The sequence below is a fragment of the Thalassophryne amazonica genome, chromosome 8 (assembly GCF_902500255.1).
Source record: "Thalassophryne amazonica chromosome 8, fThaAma1.1, whole genome shotgun sequence".
NCBI classification, from domain to species: Eukaryota; Metazoa; Chordata; class Actinopteri; order Batrachoidiformes; family Batrachoididae; genus Thalassophryne; species Thalassophryne amazonica.
The window spans coordinates 49,741,874-49,760,574 of record NC_047110.1 but is presented as its reverse complement, the minus strand read 5'-3'; the positions used below and the strand labels follow the sequence as shown (position 1 = coordinate 49,760,574).

At 40.2% G+C, this 18,701-nt stretch overlaps 1 protein-coding gene across 1 annotated transcript; it reads left to right on the top strand.

The window, feature by feature from the left end:
• The first annotated feature begins 2,563 nt into the window (after positions 1–2,563).
• svip (small VCP interacting protein) lies at positions 2,564–14,864 on the top strand. The gene is made up of 4 exons (XM_034176175.1): positions 2,564–2,971; positions 7,455–7,505; positions 12,735–12,848; positions 14,348–14,864. The coding sequence occupies exons 1-4, from the start codon at positions 2,909–2,911 to the stop codon at positions 14,360–14,362; spliced, it is 243 nt and encodes an 80-aa protein (XP_034032066.1). The 5' UTR covers positions 2,564–2,908; the 3' UTR covers positions 14,363–14,864.
• The last annotated feature ends 3,837 nt before the right edge of the window (positions 14,865–18,701 follow it).

Genomic DNA, 18,701 nt, shown 5'->3' with positions numbered 1-18,701 from the left:
GAACCAACACACAGGTGCTTCAGTGTTGAGGCCTCAGCAACTGGAAAAGGCCAGTAGACTGTATTCACCCTTTATTCACCTGGCTGTGGCAGATAGGTAGTTACTTTCGAGAGGTGGGGATGGATCGATTGTGTGTCTGGATGGTGGGACAAAACACTTCATCTGCATTGTCCCAGTCCACCCAGCTGTAAATGTGTACTGGGCTGGCCTTGCAACTTGCGATGGACTGGTTTACTGATCAGGGTTTGTTTTATCAACTTGTCACTACAGAATCCGGGTATAAGCACTGACGCTCACACCAACAGGACTCTGGGTCGGTATGCAGGACGTCTGCGAGTGCGTAAGTACAACCCCTGGCAAAAATTATGGAATCACCGGCCTCGGAGAATGTTCATTCAGTTGTTTAATTTTGTAGAAAAAAAGCAGATCACAGACATGACACAAAACTAAAGTCATTTCAAATGGCAACTTTCTGGCTTTAAGAAACACTATAAGAAATCAAGAAAAAAAGATTGTGGCAGTCAGTAACGGTTACTTTTTTAGACCAAGCAGAGGAAAAAATATGGAATCACTCAATTCTGAGGAAAAAATTATGGAATCACCCTGTAAATTTTCATCCCCCAAACTAACACCTGCATCAAATCAGATCTGCTCGTTGACATTGACCCTATGTGTCTTTTTGCAAGGAATGTTTTCGCAGTTTTTGCTCTATGGCAAGATGCATTATCATCTTGAAAAATGATTTCATCATCCCCAAACATCCTTTCAATTGTCCAAAATATCAGTGTAAACTTGTGCATTTATTGATGATGTAATGACAGCCATCTCCCCAGTGCCTTTACCTGACATGCAGCCCCATATCATCAATGACTGTGGAAATTTACATGTTCTCTTCAGGCATTCATCTTTATAAATCTCATTGGAACGGCACCAAATAAAAGTTCCAGCATCATCACCTTGCCCAATGTAGATTCGAGATTCATCACTGAATATGACTTTCATCCAGTCATCCACAGTCCACGATTGCTTTTCCTTAGCCCATTGTAACCTTGTTTTTTTCTGTTTAGTTGTTAATGATGGCTTTCGTTTAGCTTTTCTGTATGTAAATCCCATTTCCTTTAGGCGGTTTCTTACAGTTCGGTCACAGATGTTGACTCCAGTTTCCCCCCATTCGTTCCTCATTTGTTTTGTTGTGCATTTTTGATTTTTGAGACATATTGTTTTAAGTTTTCTGTCTTGACGCTTTGATGTCTTCCTTGGTCTACCAGTATGTTTGCCTTTAACAACCTTCCCATGTTGTTTGTATATGGTCCAGAGTTTAGACACAGCTGACTGTGAACAACCAACATCTTTTGCAACATTGCGTGATGATTTACCCTCTTTTAAGAGTTTGATAATCTTCTCCTTTGTTTCAACTGACATCTCTCATGTTGGAGCCATGATTCATGTCAGTCCACTTGGTGCAACAGCTCTCCAAGGTGTGATCACTCCTTTTTACATGCAGACTAACAAGCAGATCTGATTTGATGCAGGTGTTAGTTTTGGGGATGAAAAATTACAGGGTGATTCCATAATTTATTCCTCAGAATTGAGTGAGTCCATATTTTTTTCCCTCTGCTTGGTCTAAAAAAATAACCATTACTGACTGCCACAATTATTTTTCCTGATTTCTTATAGTGTTTCTTAAAGCCAGAAAGTTGCCATTTGAAATGACTTTAGTTTTGTGTCATGTCTGTGATCTGCTTTTTTTCTACAAAATTAAACAACTGAATGAACATCCTCCGAGGCTGGTGATTCCATAATTTTTGTTGGAGTTATTCTGTAGATACACTGTTTTATTTTATCATGCATGTTTTGTGTTCTCTGCTCTGGTAGAATGTAGTTCTCTCTGCTCTGATAAAGTGTACTGTACTGATGTGATGGGTGAAGGTTACTTAAGATATGTGACATGACGTGCTTCTGCAAGTTGTGGTATCTCTGTGTGCACGCTAAGCTCTTTTTCAGGACATGTGAAGATGACCCAGGCAGAATGCAGCCATAAGCGGAGCAGTGAGATAAAGAATAGAGAATTGAATGTTCCAACCACAGTGTGATTATGATACATTAGTCCTTGTGTCAGAAGAAGTGTGATTAATCGTTAGATGTCTTAAACACATCTTAATCGAGCCCAAGATTAAAAAGGTTCTGAAAGTCCTGAATGTATTGTGCAATCAGCGGTTCTGCGGCAACAGCTCACGCGCTATCACTCCTCCCCTTAGGAGCTGTACCGCCCATGTATGTAGGGAAGTCGTAAATAAAAGAGCAGGAGCGCAGGCCAGACTTTAGTGTAGCTTTGGTGTACAGCCTGACTTGCACTCCTCGCGAGCTAAAATTGACTTTCTGTCTCACTGGTATTTCTTGACTCTGTTTGTCTTGTTAAAGGTTTTAAGAATGTTTGGAGGAGAAAATACCCAACAATTTTTGCCAGGGGTTGTATATGCGCGCATGATACGGCTTCCTGTGTCGTACCTACAGTCCAGTAGGTGGCGGGCGAACACTTTCGAGCTGTATGTCAACCAATAGGCCACCGAAATAGAAAAGGAAGAAGAAGGACACGCCCGCCGAGAGAACTTTGACCAAAGAAACTACGAGAGAAGACGTGTGTTAAACATTTATTTACCAAATGCCGAGACGGTTAAACAAGAGGTTTGAAGAGTAATTATTCATCACTTTGCAGTAGTGACAGAGCTTGTAGCGGCTTGTAGCTCAGCCTGCCGTAGTTACTAGCTAGAATGCTAACGTTAGCAGACATAGGTAGCTAACGTCAGCGTTATTATGATAGACAACATCAACAGCTGGGAGTAGAAGCTGTCACTCACTAAAGCCAAACGCCGATATTTAATTTGTACATCCCTTTTTGGACTTCAGTATGGGGATGTGCCTACCGTGCCTTGGTGGAGCAGCGGACGACGTCGTAGTGACTCCAGATCCAGTAGGTTAACCTGCTAACTCAACACATTTAACATCAGCACTGTTAAAAGAATGCCAACTTATTCTACTTCAAAATGTGCCTGACTGAATTATTCTCCACCAGTACTGGGAATGGGGTTACTGGTTAGGGACGTGGCAAAAAACAGTGAAGGACAATTGATGGGGAATAATACAGGTGACCCCCAAAATGTGTGGCTGCACATTTACTAAGGCACCATAAGTTTGTGCTTGCCGCGAGAAGGCCTATTGATAATGTCAAAGTCAATATTTACGATTTTAGATGATTTTTTTGCAGGCTTTGATGGGGACCCAAATAGTAGAAATTGACTTTAACAAGTAGGAACAGATACTTAGTCATATGCTGTAGGTTTTTTTTCTCTTATTTATTTTCTGAGCCAGAAGGAGAGGCTCTCAATTTACCAGTTGATTTACGTTCCTATCTTCACCTATAGAAGGAATTGCTGTTGTTATTTATTTCCGCCTTTCCCACACAAGCACACAGACGGTAGGCAGAAAACTCCAGACTCCAAGCAGGTGAGATGAGAAAACACACGGGAAGATGACTTCAGACTACGTGTCAACTCTTGATCCTGAAGATCGAAAGTGATATTGTGAGAAATTAAATCTTGGAGATGACGACCGTGAAGGATTTCAAGTTTTTGGAGGGTTACTATTATTTTATCAGTGGTCACATGAGGCATCGCTGTTAGCGTGTTGCTGCAGACGTTGATGTCTGCGATCTTTCTGCTGTCTGGTCCCGTCTGTATGGGCTGAGTGCAGCAGCAGGACGTGCTCTGAAGTTGAACTTTTTAAACGCGGTCCAAAAAACACACTCGTGCACAGTCCGGCCGGTGTGCGCATCGTGCGTCAAGCTGCAGTTCACCTGTGTTGACAGTCACTAAATGCAGTTCTGTGTGTGCATCCATTGAAAAAGTGATGGAGAAAAAACAATGAACCAAAGGTTTCTCTTTGACCAAAAGAAAAAGTCACCAGAAGGAGGTGGCAGCTTTAATTATATACACCCGCACGTTACATACACCTGTGTGGAGCACACGACTTTCCTAAAATAAAATCAAAAGGTAGTGGATATTTTGCCGGATACGGGAAACATGCACCTAGCGCTGTTTGACCGGAACTCCTTGCCGATTGGCTAGTTCAAAAGACGTCATCGAAGAGTTTATTTCAACGTGGTGATGCCCTCGGCAAAGTAGAACTGGACGATATTTCGCCGTATGCGGCACTGGCAAAATGGGCGGTTGTGCTGTTTTGCCGGCCGTTTAAATTGATTCCGAATGGAACGGCTCGGTCGGGCGGGAACTTAAAGGTGATCAGAGTTTAAGATCTCCTTATTTCACATTCATGATAGTAGCTCAATATGGGTGATTTTCATTGTTGAAAATTGGCATATTTGGACTGATCGGTTTTGCAGACACGACACTGACAGAGAAAAAAACAGGATAAGCACACGTGCTGACGTGGACTTCTGTATTTCTGTTTACCATGGCATTTTGAATGTTTTATCATGTTAGCTACACAAAATGAGGCCACTTAAGGCCATATAAAAAAATAAGTTGTTTATCATCCCCGCCCAACACAGAAAATCACCAAGACTGCAAAAATTATTTACACCGTGCCCAAAATTATTTCCACCGTGTGGAAATAATTTCGGGCACGCCTATGCCACCTTTTTGAGCTGGTTTTAGCGATGGCACCCAAAACGGCATAGTATCCCTCCGCCAGTTGGTGATTTTCTGTTCAGATTCAAACAACTTTATGGCACCCAAAACGGCCAGTGGAAATAATTTCAGGCACGGCTATGCCACGTTTTTGAGCTGCTTTTAGTGTCTGAGAATCCCTCTGCCAGTAGGTGATTTTCTGTTCCGATTCAAACAACTTTATGGCACCCAAAACAGCACAGAATCCCTCCAACTTTATGGCACCCAAAACAGCATTAAAAGATGAAAAATTAGCACCAACACTCAATGCCGAAGGCGCCGCCATGTTGAAATAAACTCTTTGACGACGTCATTTGAACTAGCCAATCAACGAGGAGATCTGGTCAAATACCGCTAGGTGCGTGTTTGCTGTATCCGGCAAAATATCCGCTTCGAAATAAAAAACAAAAAAGATCCACAAACCCACCAGGCCAGTTCGAACCGAACCATGGGTTCCTGGACAGTCGCCTTTGTGTTTCTTCTCGCTGGTTTTACGTATTTCTTCCATGGCTTACAGTCATTTTGACACCAGTGAGCCCAACTTTACACTTTGTGTTCATCCATTTGTCTGCAAAATCGCTGTTTTGCGCATGTTAACTGTGTTTGATTCCATAATGAACTGAAAATCAGATCGTTAGTTTGCACCCCTCATAATAACTTCAGTCACAGCTTATCGCCTAAATGTGGAGCTGCACAGAGAAAACCAAAGGAAAAAAGAAAAGAAGGGGAGGTTTGCTTTGAATTTGAGTTGGAACCATCAATTTCTATTGGAACACAGGATCACCTCATGTGATCCCATCTTCCACCTGTACTGGATGCAATTCTGAGCCAAACCACGTCTGATCCTTGAGGCTAAATGTTGCAAAGTGAAAATTTTTCAAATGAATTGTCATCCATCTGTATCTGATGGTTTTTTATGCACAGCGCTGATCTGTCAGCATGTGATGGATCACCGAGTGCACACAGTCAGTGGCTGCATTAAGAGTTTTCTGCCTACCGGTGTGACCCTGCCCAGCGTGTAAAGTCACTGCGATTCCTTCTATGGTCATCAGCTTTGGATAATGACCAAAAGAACAAGGTTATAGAAACAAGCGCCAGTGTTGCAGACCGAACGGTCCCCATGATGACACGGTTCACGGATTAACACCTTGTTTCTGCTTCAAGCTGCAGTCAGTCATCATCTGTCTCAGTGACAGATATCTGAAGCTTTTGTACAACAATCATTTCCACATAAATTCAGCATTTTTCATCATAAAAGGTGGCGGAAGCAATCAGGGCGCTGCTGCTAAATGAGCTGCTATCTGATGTGTTCGCTGTACATTGGACATTTCCAAGCATCACAGAATTTCGCCTTGTTTCTACTTAAAATTGCCTTGTTTTTGCTTAAAACTAACTTTTGAATGATTTAAGAGGTTTTACCTTGTCATCTGATGGTTAATGATCCCATTAATCCATTTGATTGGTTTGGGTGAAGAGACTCCGTCCTAGACATGTTGCTGTGGTCCGAAACGAAGCGTGTGCAGATACAAAAGGCGGACCGATTTTTAGGGGCAATGGCAATTTTTAGGGAAATGAGGTTCCTCCATTATAGGGTCTCTGGGCTTTCACTCGATGACATGGTGATAAGCTTGAATATCCAGGAAGGACTTGCAGTAGAACCGCTGCTTCTTCCCTTCAAAAGGAGCTAGCTGAAGTGGTTCAGGCATCTGGTGAGGATGCCTCTGGTTGTCTCCCTAGGGAGTTGTTCCAGGCATATCCAATTGGGCATAGACCCCTGGGAAGAGTCATGACATGCTGGACGAATTATATCACCAAGCTGGCTTGGGAATACCTCAGAATCCTCCGGGAAGAGATAGAGGACTTGGCAGAGAACAGGATAAGCTGCTCGGTTTGCTTCCACTGCGATCCAGATAAGTGCCAGAAAATTAATTTGTTTATCTTTTGGATAAACAAAATTCTCTATTATAGCCTGCACTGGTCAGTTGTGTGGTGTGAGGGTTCAGCAGGGCTAGAGCGTAAGACATAGGGCGAGAGGCGGGGTACACTCTGGACAGGATGCCAGGCTATAGCAGGGCCACATATAGACAGACAAACTCATTCACACCCACACGAACATCTATGGTCAATGGTCAATTTAAAGTTTCCAGTTCACCTAACCTGCATATCTTTGGAAATGGGAGGAAGCCAAAGCACCCGGAGGGAACCCTTGCAAACAAAGGGAGAACATGCAAGCGCCACACAGAAAGGCCAAGACAGGAAGTGATTCCATTACCTTGTTGCTGTGAGGCAACAGGGGTAACCACTAAGCCATCATGCCACCCAATTCACATTATCTCATAAAACATTTTCTAGCTGTAACAAAACCTTTGCTTATTTCATCTGAAAATAGAGACATAAAGTTGGTTTGAATAAAAGGTTTTCAGGAACAGTACGCTTAGTCATAAGCATAAAAGCATAAAAGCTGGTACACACACACACCTGACTGTTACACCTGACTATGGAAAAGGTGATTAGGTGATCATCCCTTCACTGCAGTATTCTGCATATAATTCAATCTCCAGTCAGTACAAATTCGTACAAAAAGTTAAGACCATAAATGACTGAAAATGGTTTCCCTGCTAAAATGTTAACTTTTTATCTGCTCTGTCCAATTTAAGGTATTTTTAAAATCTCTTTTTCACTGTGGTGTTCACTTTAAATGCAAATATTAGAGAGTTTGCTTGCAGTTGTGGCATGCAAGTTTCAACTATACATTTGCTGTCTTTACAGGATGTAAGGAGACAACAGTTAGCTGAGGCTGCTGAGAAGAGACAAAAAGAGGTAATTTGTCTATGTACCAAAACTCTGGTAAATAAGACTGAACAATGATAAAGTTATAAAAACTATTATACACTCAACAAAAATATAAACGCAACACTTTTGGTTTTGCTCCCATTTTGTATGAGATGAACTAAACGATCTAAAACTTTTTCCACATACACCATATCACCATTTCCCTCAAATATTGTTAACAAACCAGTCTAAATCTGTGATAGTGAGCACTTCTCCTTTGCTGAGATAATCCATTCCACCTCACAGGTGTGCCATACCAAGATGCTGATTAGACACCATGATTAGTGCACAGGTGTGCCTTAGACTGTCCACAATAAAAGGCCACTCTGAAAGGTGCAGTTTTGTTTTATTGGGGGGGGATACCAGTCAGTATCTGGTGTGACCACCATTTGCCTCATGCAGTGCAACACATCTCCTTCGCATAGAGTTGATCAGGTTGTCAATTGTGGCCTGTGGAATGTTGGTCCACTCCTCTTCAATGGCTGTGCAAAGTTGCTGGATATTGATAGGAACTGGTACACGCTGTTGTATATGCCGGTCCAGAGCATCCCAAACATGCTCAATGGGTGACATGTCCGGTGAGTATGCCGGCCATGCAAGAACTGGGACATTTTCAGCTTCCAAGAATTGTGTACAGATCCTTGCAACATGGGGCCGTGCATTATCCTGCTGCAACATGAGGTGATGTTCTTGGATGGCACAACAATGGGCCTCAGGATCTCGTCACGGTATCTCTGTGCATTCAAAATGCAATCAATAAAATGTACCTGTGTTCTTCGTCCATAACAGTCGCCTGCCCATACCATAACCCCACCGCCACCATGGGCCACTCGATCCACAACATTGACATCAGAAAACCGCTCACCCACATGACGCGATACGCTGTCTGCCATCTGCCCTGGACAGTGTGAACCGGGATTCATCTGTGAAGAGAACACCTCTCCAACGTGCCAAACGCCAGCGAATGTGAGCATCTGCCCACTGAAGTCGGTTACGACGACGAACTGGAGTCAGGTCGAGACCCCGAGCATGCAGATGAGCTTCCCTGAGACGGTTTCTGACAGTTTGTGCAGAAATTCTTTGGTTATGCAAACCAATTGCTTCAGCAGCTGTCTGAGTGGCTGGTCTCAGACGATCTTGGAGGTGAACATGCTGAATGTGGAGGTCCGGGGCTGGTGTGGTTACATGTGGTCTGCGATTGTGAGGCTGGTTGGATGTACTGCCAAATTCTCTGAAACACCTTTGAAGACGGCTTATGGTAGAGAAATGAACATTCAATACACGAGCAACAGCTCTGGTTGACATTCCTGCTGTCAGCATGCCAACTGCACGCTCCCTCAAATCTTGCGACATCTGTGGCATTGTGCTGTGTGATAAAACTGCACCTTTCAGAGTGGCCTTTTATTGTGGGCAGTCTAAGGCACACCTGTGCACTAATCATGGTGTCCAATCAGCATCTTGATATGGCACACCTGTGAGGTGGGATGGATTATCTCAGCAAAGGAGAAGTGCTCACTCTCACAGATTTAGACTGGTTTGTGAACAATATTTGAGGGAAATGGTCATATTGTGTATGTGGAAAAAGTTTTAGATCTTTGAGTTCATCTCATACAAAATGGGAGCAAAACCAAAAGTGCTGCGTTTATATTTTTGTTGAGTGTATAAGGATGGTGCACAGGTCTTCTTCACAGATTTGCCAATTTTAGTTATTTAGGACCTTATAAGCTATTTAGTTGAATTAAGACTAGGACCTAGGACAAGCCCTAGGACAAGGACTTGTATTTTTGAACTTGTCATTCAAAATATAAAGATGAAAATGATCGTTTTGCTGGCTTTGATCATTGCTAGGGCTGTAGCACTCAAATATTTTTGGAATAGAGTATTCTAACAATTATTTTATTGATTAATCAAGTAATCGGATAAAAAGTACTTTTTCATTTTTAAACAGTAGTGCCAGGCTTTCTGCCACTCCCCTAAGCAGTGCTACAGTAGCAGTGTGCCATCATGCAGATTTAAGAAAAGAAGAATGACCTTTATTGAACATGCATACAATGAACTTTGTCCTCTGCATTTTGCAATATTGTCACCTGTTTTTTTTTTTTGTTTTTTTTTGGTCTTAAGCACTGATCTCTATATATTACTGGATAGCTCTTTGGCCAATATGTTTGAAGCAAACCGGCCACCATATTACCACTCCGATGTTCTGCTTCTGAATGCTCTTTTCTGTTGATCTTAAAGTAGACCTGCATTGAAATAAATGTGGTCAGATCTCAGAAAGAAATAGTTAATATGTATTTATAAGACCCTTATGAATGCAGTAAAGTAAATCTGCAAGCCCAAATTTGTAATTCAGCTGAGAAATCTTTGTTTAAAAATGACAAATTTGCAGCTAAAATTTGGCCCTCAGCGAAAACTGTTTGTACATCCGGGTTATTGCAGTGATGTCCGGCAGAAGACGCAGCGCTCCCGCCTTCAGTCCGATCCCGCATTGAAATTGGTTTTATATGTTAATAATGTTACTGTTATACACATCCTGGTTTCAGCATCCAAAAGTAAGCTGCAGTGAATGTGAGATACAGCTCTGCATGCTCAGATCAGCGGCGAGTGACACCGACAGCGGGCACTGTTCTTCCCCGACGCCTCTCTCTCTGCCTCCGCTGCGCTTACCGAGTCATGCTCGGTAACCGCCGAGCACCGCCCCCATGTCTGCTTTGCAGCCGGCATCACCTCTCTGTGTACTGAATGGAGGTGCAGCCAACTTGGCACAAGTCCAGAGACTACACTCACTGTTTTGATGCGGAGCGGCCGGTGACACCTGTTGCTGCAAGAACAAACTTTCCGCAGCGCCGCACATCTCGGTAATCGGAGCCGCAGAGCTCCATGGCCGCTGAGAGAGGTTTATATCTTTTTAATGACTTGAATTCTTTGCGGGTCCCGCCTCCGTACCCCGTGACGGTACCGGAGGCGAAAGACAGTAGATTTTCAATGCGACTCCACTATGAAAAAGTCCCCCAAAATAATTTTCATGCACAAATAAAAGAAATGTGTACTCACCAAACGTTCCGCAAAACAATATGAAATTTTAAAAAGTAGATCCTTCCGTATAAGACAATAAAAAGGTGCAGATGCAAACTGACGTAAATCCACAAATTACAGTTGGCGCGCGCAATGCATGCTGGGAGAGGATCTTTTCCCTGACGTCTTGGCAGCATCCTGGATGTAATGACAGTTTTGTGGAGGGCTAAATTTTAGCTGTAAATTTGTCATTTTTAAATGAAGATTTCTCCGTTGAATGACAGATCTGGGCTTGCAGATTTTCTTTACTACATTCAGAAGGATCTTATGTGTAAATATGTCATTTTTTGGTCCAAACATCTGACTGCATTTATTTCAATGCAGGTCTACTTTAATGACTCACACAAAACTTTATTCTTTGTAATTTTGTTAAAAATAACTTCATGTGCAGCTATAAACTGTGCAAATCACCAGATCAAAGGCTGTGGACAACATTTCACCTGTGAGTATGATTTGAAATGGAAAGTATTGAACACTAATTTGAAGACGTCTCTCCCTTATTCCAGCATATAGGCAAAGATAATAATAATAATAATAAGTGGCTTATTAACTCAACACGTATAGCCACATGCTGTGTTTTGTGTTGGACAAACTATTTTAAGACATTTATTAGGCCTGCTTGTGCATTGTTTTGGAGCTTTAGGTGTTTTTGCTATGAGCTTTACTACTTATATTAGGCTGAAGCTCATAGAGCTGTGTGTAATAAATGTTGCCACTGCAAGGAAAGCTAACTCTCCTGTAGCTAGTTAAGTGGTGTTTTAGTGCAACTATTTAAAAAAAAATCCACTATTTCTACAATCCCAATTCCAGTTAAGTTGGGATGTTGTGTAAAATTTAATAAAAACAGAATACAATGATTTGCAAATCCTCTTCAACCTATATTCAATTGAATACACCACAAAGACAAGATATTTAATGTTCAAACTGATAAACTTTATTGTTTTTGTGCAAATATTTGCTCATTTTGAAATGGATGCCTGCAACACGTTTCAAAAAAGCTGGGACAGTGGTATGTTTACCACTGTGATACATCACCTTTCCTTCTAACAACACTCAATAAGCATTTGGGAACTGAGGACACTAATTGTTGAAGCTTTGTAGGTGGAATTCTTTCCCATTCTTGCTTGATGTATGACTTCAGTTGTTCAACAGTCCGGGGTCTCCGTTGTTGTATTTTTCGCCTCATAATGCGCCACACATTTTCAGTTGGCGACAGGTCTGGACTGCAGGCAGGCCAGTCTAGTACCCGCAACTCTTTTACTACGAAGTCACACTGTTGTAACACGTGCAGAATGTGGCGTGGCATTGTCTTGCTGAAATAATCAGGGACGTCCCTGAAAGACGTTTCTTGGATGGCAGCATGTGTTGCTCCAAAACCTGGATGTACTTTTCAGCATTGATGGTGCCATCACAGATGTGTAAGTTGCCCATGCCATGGGCGCTAACACACCCCCATACCATCACAGATGCTGCCTTTTGAACTTTGCGCTGTTAACAATCTGGATGGTCTTTTTCATCTTGTCCGGAGGACACAACATCCATGATTTCCAAGAACAGTTTGAAATGTGGACTCATGAGACCACAGCACACTTTTCCACTTTCCACTGCCCAGTCATGACACTCACAATTAGTGTCCTCAGTTCCAAAACACTTATTGAGTGTTGTTAGAAGGAAATGTGATGCAACACAGTGGTAAACATACCATTGTCCAAGCTTTTTTAAAATGTTACAGGCATCCATTTCAAAATGAGCAAATATTTACTCAAATCAATAATGTCTATCGGTTTGAACATTAATTATCTTGACTTTGTGGTGTATTCAGTTGAATGCAGGTTGAAGAGGATTTGCAAATCATTGTATTCTCTTTTTAATTAGAGTTTACATAATGTCCCAGCTTCATTGGGATTGTGTGTATGTGTGTGTGTGTGTGTGTGTTTTGTTTTTTGTTTTTTTTTGGTTTCAGAGATTGCATTGGCCAAGGTATTACGCAAACCCGACAATTCATGTTATCTCATGGACTCTCAGGTTGCCCACTGTATATGCATTAATTGCTCTAATCAGCTCGATAAAATGGCCGAGCGCTTGAGCAAGGATGACAGGTCTCATTTCCAACACTAATGTATATCTTGTTCTTATTCTCAGACTGCATACAGGGGTGTCAAAAATCCTGACGCAGTTGAGAGGAAAAGGAAAAAACAGGAAGAAATTGAGAAACAGGCGATGACGACCTCTGTTTCTGGTGGCGGCGGGTTGAAGGTTAGTTGTTTTTTTTTGTTTTGTTTTTTTTTTGTCAAATCTCAGCCACTGTGACTTCCAGTTTATTACTTTAAAGCATTTCTAAATATAAACTTAGTGTACCAGTGTCCGTGTACACAGGTATACACACAGTTTCACAAGTGAAGCCCAATTTAAAACCCACAAACAAAAATTTAACTCTCCAGTTTCAATTGAAATGTTATTCTTACTTTATCCACGTAGCCTAATATCAGTAATTTAAGATAATTCTTTATTAATCCCACAACGGAGAAATGCAAGGACCATAAAATACAAGCCCCCACCATCACGAGAAGGATTTGACGGGTGGCTTGTGCAGTCTTGGTGTGCGACTGTAGCTGTACAGCTGGACCATGGAGCGGTCACAGAGACCCACACATGTTCTTCACTACACAGACAGTCCACACAGTTTAGTTTAACTGGGGACAGACCATGAGATCACATATCTGAACATGAGCCACTTTGGTTTTCATTGAGTGTTCTGTGGCGCTAACTAGAAGTAGCAAGAATAGAAAAATAGTTGAAAGCTAAAGAGAATGTCTTCATTATTTTTATGATTGTCAAAATAACACATTCCTGTAATTAATTGCAGCACCTATAATGCATTCATTTCTTTAAAACTCGCCATTAATCACAGTTTGATCTTGTTTGTTTTGATGTTACTGACTTGGTCTGTAAATCAAGTGTTTTTGAGAATAACTAGTTTGGATGTTTGGATGCGTGAACAGTGGTTCAGTTTTAACGCTGATTCGGCTTTGGCAATCATTAATTAAACAGCCACATGGAGCACCAACAATCTTAACAGTTTGAAAATGTTTGATTCATGATGTTGTACATTCCATATTGTAATGTTCAGTGGGCAGATTTTTAAAATGAACTGATACTGAATCAATACGATAATTTTGCCAAATCACCTTATACATTTTCATGCGTTTGATATTTAATGTTCAACATCTCAAGTCCCACAATTCTATGGGAGTTTTCACAGATATTCTCCTGATTTGAGATGAATTTATGTCACAGCTTGTTTAACATTGCACAGAAATAACCCTACCCCCTCAGATCCTCTAATTTTTACCTCAGATTATAAAAAGCCCCCAACACCACAACAAAATACAGTTTGTAGTGGAGCAATAAATCGTCCTCAGTAATGCCTCATTGTTGCAAAGTTCATAGACTGCACAGTTAATTTTTCTATATTATAATAATATTTTTGTGATTTTTTTTTTTTTTCCCCCCCCTTCATTGTTTGTGTGTTAATGAGAACCTGTGTTTTGCGATTTGAGGAGTAATATTAAAAAAAAAAAATAAGCATACATGCGAATAATGTATTTTTTTTTTATCACCTTACACCAATAATTTTCTTTCAACGCTCATATGCTGTGATATCTATAATGATTATAGCATAACTGTATCAACAAGGTGTTGTTTCTGTAAGATTCTAGGTTGTTTTAATTATTGTCTTGATGGTTTTTCTGCAGTGGCAGGTGGGCTGACTACAGATGGGGAAAGACTAAAATGTTAGTTCTGAAGTCTCCACAACGTGAAGTCATCCTGCAAGCTGACTTGAAAGATGCTTAAAGTGCGGTTGATTGTTTCAGTTAGCTTCTGCTTGCTTTAGCCATGTTTTGAGGCAAATACCTGCACTTGTTATGCTTCATGCAAAGCAGTCTGAGCTAAATGGGAAGATTTGCCCTCCTGTTGCCAAAATCTAAAAGCTAGTTTTGATCTTTTGACTAGTCTGCAGTGAGATAATACAATGTGCATCCAAGTACTGTTTTTATTTCACAACTGATAATAGAGAGACTTACTGCAAGTCACTGAGTACTCGTAAAGTCTTGAAGTGTCTTTGACCACCATGTAAGCTGTCATTAACACTACAGTTTTCTCTACCATGCTTATTTATTCATGTTTTTGTTTACTGTAGAAAAAGATGAAATTTCCCTGTAGCTTCATTAAAGTTGCACTGAAATGTTGGTTCAAGCTTGTTGCTTTGAACAGTGGACTGATCAGTCTCTTCCACAGAAACAACTTAAGACTGGCCACAGCTGCTGCTGTCAACTTGGCACCCAGTAATGAAAATATGCTGTTTTGCAACTTTTGGATCTTGGTAAACTGCAGTAGCTTTTCAGGTGTAGTAGTGGTGCAGCTTAGCTAAAATTTCCATAAAAATTGTTAATTTTGTGATTTAAAAGCATGGAATTTGGCACACATATTCAAAATGAACTAATATTTATTTTCAGATATGGAGCCATCCTGGAGCTGACCTCTAATGAGCTACAAGGGTCAGTAAAAAATTACATAGGGGTCAAAATGTAAAAATGCTCCAATCATGTTGAAAGCTATACCACATTATTTGTCTGATCATAAAGATTTCAAAAAGGTATAGTTTGGACTATTTAGTAGTAGTTTGGATTACTAATTGTTCTGGAGTTATGGGGTAGAAGTGGCAAAAATGGTGACAAACATCAGTTTCAGTTTGTACAAGGTTCAAAAGTTAAAGTTGCTCCAATTTTGGTAAAAAAATATGCAAATTATTGGTTAATAGCATTTTAAAAAGGAATAGCTTGCACCATCTGTCATGATTAGTTATCATGTTACGGGGTAACATATGTCATAACGTCATAGAATCCATTGGACCTTGACCTTGCTTGACCTTTACTTTGGAGACCAAGCATTCAGCACAGTCAAAACTATTCCATTTATCAGTCCTTTTATTTCAAGCAATACTTTGCATCACGTTTTACCAAAAATTGGAGCAACTTTAAATTTTGATCTCTGTACAAACTGAAACTGACCTTTGTCACGATTTTTGCCACTTTTACCCCATAACTCCAGAACATTCAGTCATACAACCCCTGGCAGTAATTATGGAATCACCGGCCTCGGAGGATGTTCATTCAGTTGTTTAATTTTGTAGAAAAAAAAGCGTATCACAGACATGACACAAAACTAGTCATTTCAAATGGCAACTTTCTGGCTTTAAGAAACACTATAAGAAATCAGTAAAAAAAAATTGTGGCAGTCAGTAATGGTTACTTTTTTAGACCAAGCAGAGGGGAAAAAAAAAAATATGAACTCACTCAATTCTGAGGAATAAATTATGGAATCACCCTGTAAATTTTCATCCCCAAAACTAACACCTGCATCAAATCAGATCTGCTCGTTAGTCTGCATCTAAAAAGGAGTGATCACACCTTGGAGAGCTGTTGCACCAAGTGGACTGACATGAATCATGGCTCCAACACAAGAGATGTCAATTGAAACAAAGGAGAGGATTATCAAACTCTTAAGAGGGTAAATCATCACACAATGTTGCAAAAGATGTTGGTTGTTCACAGTCAGCTGTGTCTAAACTCTGGACCAAATACACACAACATGGGAAGGTTGTTAAAGGCAAACATACTGGTAGACCAAGGAAGACATCAAAGCGTCAAGACAGAAAACTTAAAGCAATATGTCTCAAAAATCGAAAATGCACAACTAGTGATGTGTTGGAGCGTTGTTTTTCATGATTCCATAATTTTTTCCTCAGAATTGAGTGATTCCATATTTTTTTCCCTCTGCTGGGTCTAAAAAAGTAACCGTTACTGACTGCCACAATTTTTTTTTTCCTGATTTCTTATAGTGTTTCTTAAAGCCAGAAAGTTGCCATTTGAAATGACTTTAGTTTTGTGTCATGTCTGTGATCTGCTTTTTTTCTACAAAATTAAACAACTGAATGAACATCCTCCGAGGCCGGTGATTCTGTAATTTTTGCCAGTGGTTGTAGATAGCCCAAACTATACCTTTTGGGAATTATTATGATCAGACAAATAATGTGGTATAGTTTTCAACATGATTGCATCATTTTTAAATTTTGACCCCTGTAGCTCATTAGAGGTCAGCTCCAGGATGGCTCCATATCTGAAAATAAACATTAGTTCATTTTGAATATGTGTGCCAAATTCCATGCTTTTATCACAAAATGAACAATTGTTTTGCTGTGCTGCTCCACTACAGGCACAAGATAAGGCAGCAAATGGCTTCTTCATTTCAGCGCAACTTTAATAGACATATTTATAACTGATTTCTCTCACAATGTTATGTAAATAACACTGGGTAAAATTTTTATTTAACATGTTGAACATGATTTTTCCACAATTATTACAATAGCCAAAATTACACTTAATCTCACCCACTTAAACCTATTTTTGGGTAAGCTGCGATTTATTATTTTCAGGTGTAAAAATCTGTTTTTTGCCTGCATGGCACTAAAGTGGAAGGAAATAAAGTTTGGTTTGTTGCAGATAAGCTCAGAGAAACAGATGATTGGTATTTTGGTAGTAAATGGGATATTTATATTTATATGTCCCAAGTTCTGCATTCAGAGTTGATATTTATATGGCTTCATCGGTAGGAGTAATGATGAATAATGTTAAAAAAAAATAAAAAATCTACATCATCACAAGTGCTGCTTTTTGTTTGTTTTTTTCCTAAAGATTAATGGACAGTTTGTATCAGTATTTACCATGTCTACATTTCTTTATCCAGTCTATTCAGAGCTGTGTTTGTCAGTGCTTTCACTTAGAATGAATATATTTCTGAGGCAGGATGTCCATTAATTTCATCCTTTTTTTAAAGCTTACTTTTTATGCTCTCTGTAATGCCGTTTGGTTTTATCTTCTGTTGCAGTATTGACTCTACAGTTGCGGGAGATGAAGCTAAAATTACTTTTAACTCAATTATGTCTGAGTGGATGTTGCTTGTGAGGCAGGTTATAAGAAATGTTGATACACAGCCGTTAAACAGTTTATGTGAGCATCATGAGGACTGATTGAACAGTTGACAGGGAGCTCAATGATTGAAACATTAAACTCAGATTGTGTTTCAGTCCAAAAAAAAAAAAACCTTTATGTCCAAGTGTCACTGTTTTCTTGTGATTGGGGCACTTCCTGTAGAAGTTGTCTGGTAGCTATAGTGTAGTCTAGCAGTTTATCAGCTCCCAAGGGTTTTTTTTTTTTTTCTTGTACAAATTGAATGTCTTATGTGATCATGCCAGAGGTTCAGAAAAAAATGCATTTAGTGAAGTATTCTGAGTGTGGTTCTTAAAATTTTGACTTAATCCTCAAATGCTTCTGGTGTTCGCTATTTTGTGGTTTTGTGCTTTACTACAATAAAGCACATTTCTGTTAGTGTGGTTTGTCTGACTCAAAAAAATGTAAAAATTGGGTGTTTTTCCAACCTTCTCCAGCAGAGAAGGGTCATCCATTTTTTTTGTACCCACTTACTCCAATTAAAGGGTTTTTTTTTTTTTTTTTTTGCGGGGGGGAGTTGGTGGAGCCTCACCCAGCAGTCATGGGGCATGAGGCAGGGTACCACTGGACAGGACACCAGTTTGCCACAGGGCCACATATAGACAAATTCACACCCACATACAGAACAGAAGCTTTGTCATTGTACACATGCGAGATTAGGGGTGTAACTCCACAACGGAGTTTAAGAATAAGAAAAGCTAAAAAGAAGCAATCACCTATGACTCATAAATAACTTGGCAGACCAAGTGAAAAATGTGAGTATATAAATAGGTGAAGATATGTACAAGCTATTTAAACAAATAAATATACATTTTAGATAAGACACAGAGAAAATTAGATTGCGCATATTGCACATATTTGAGTATAGCCCAAGATGGCACTCTCCACTGGATCTCTTGATGTAGAGAGGAGTGTAATTACCCCCCCGGTTTCTCCTGTAGTCTATGATGGTCTCCTTTGTCTTTGCAGTGTTCGGTAGCAGCTTGTTGACCTGTAGGCAGTCTCATCTTCCCTCAAGGATTCTGATCATCGTGTCATC

What these genes read in the sequence shown, in the direction of transcription:
- svip (XM_034176175.1), top strand. Translation starts at nt 2,909, where the DNA reads ATGGGGATGTGCCTACCGTGCCTTGGTGGAGCAGCGGACGACGTCGTA. An exon ending in TCGTAGTGACTCCAGATCCA is followed by an intron (nt 2,972 to 7,454) that starts GTAGGTTAACCT and finishes CTGTCTTTACAG; the next exon opens with GATGTAAGGAGACAACAGTT. An exon ending in CTGAGAAGAGACAAAAAGAG is followed by an intron (nt 7,506 to 12,734) that starts GTAATTTGTCTA and finishes TCTTATTCTCAG; the next exon opens with ACTGCATACAGGGGTGTCAA.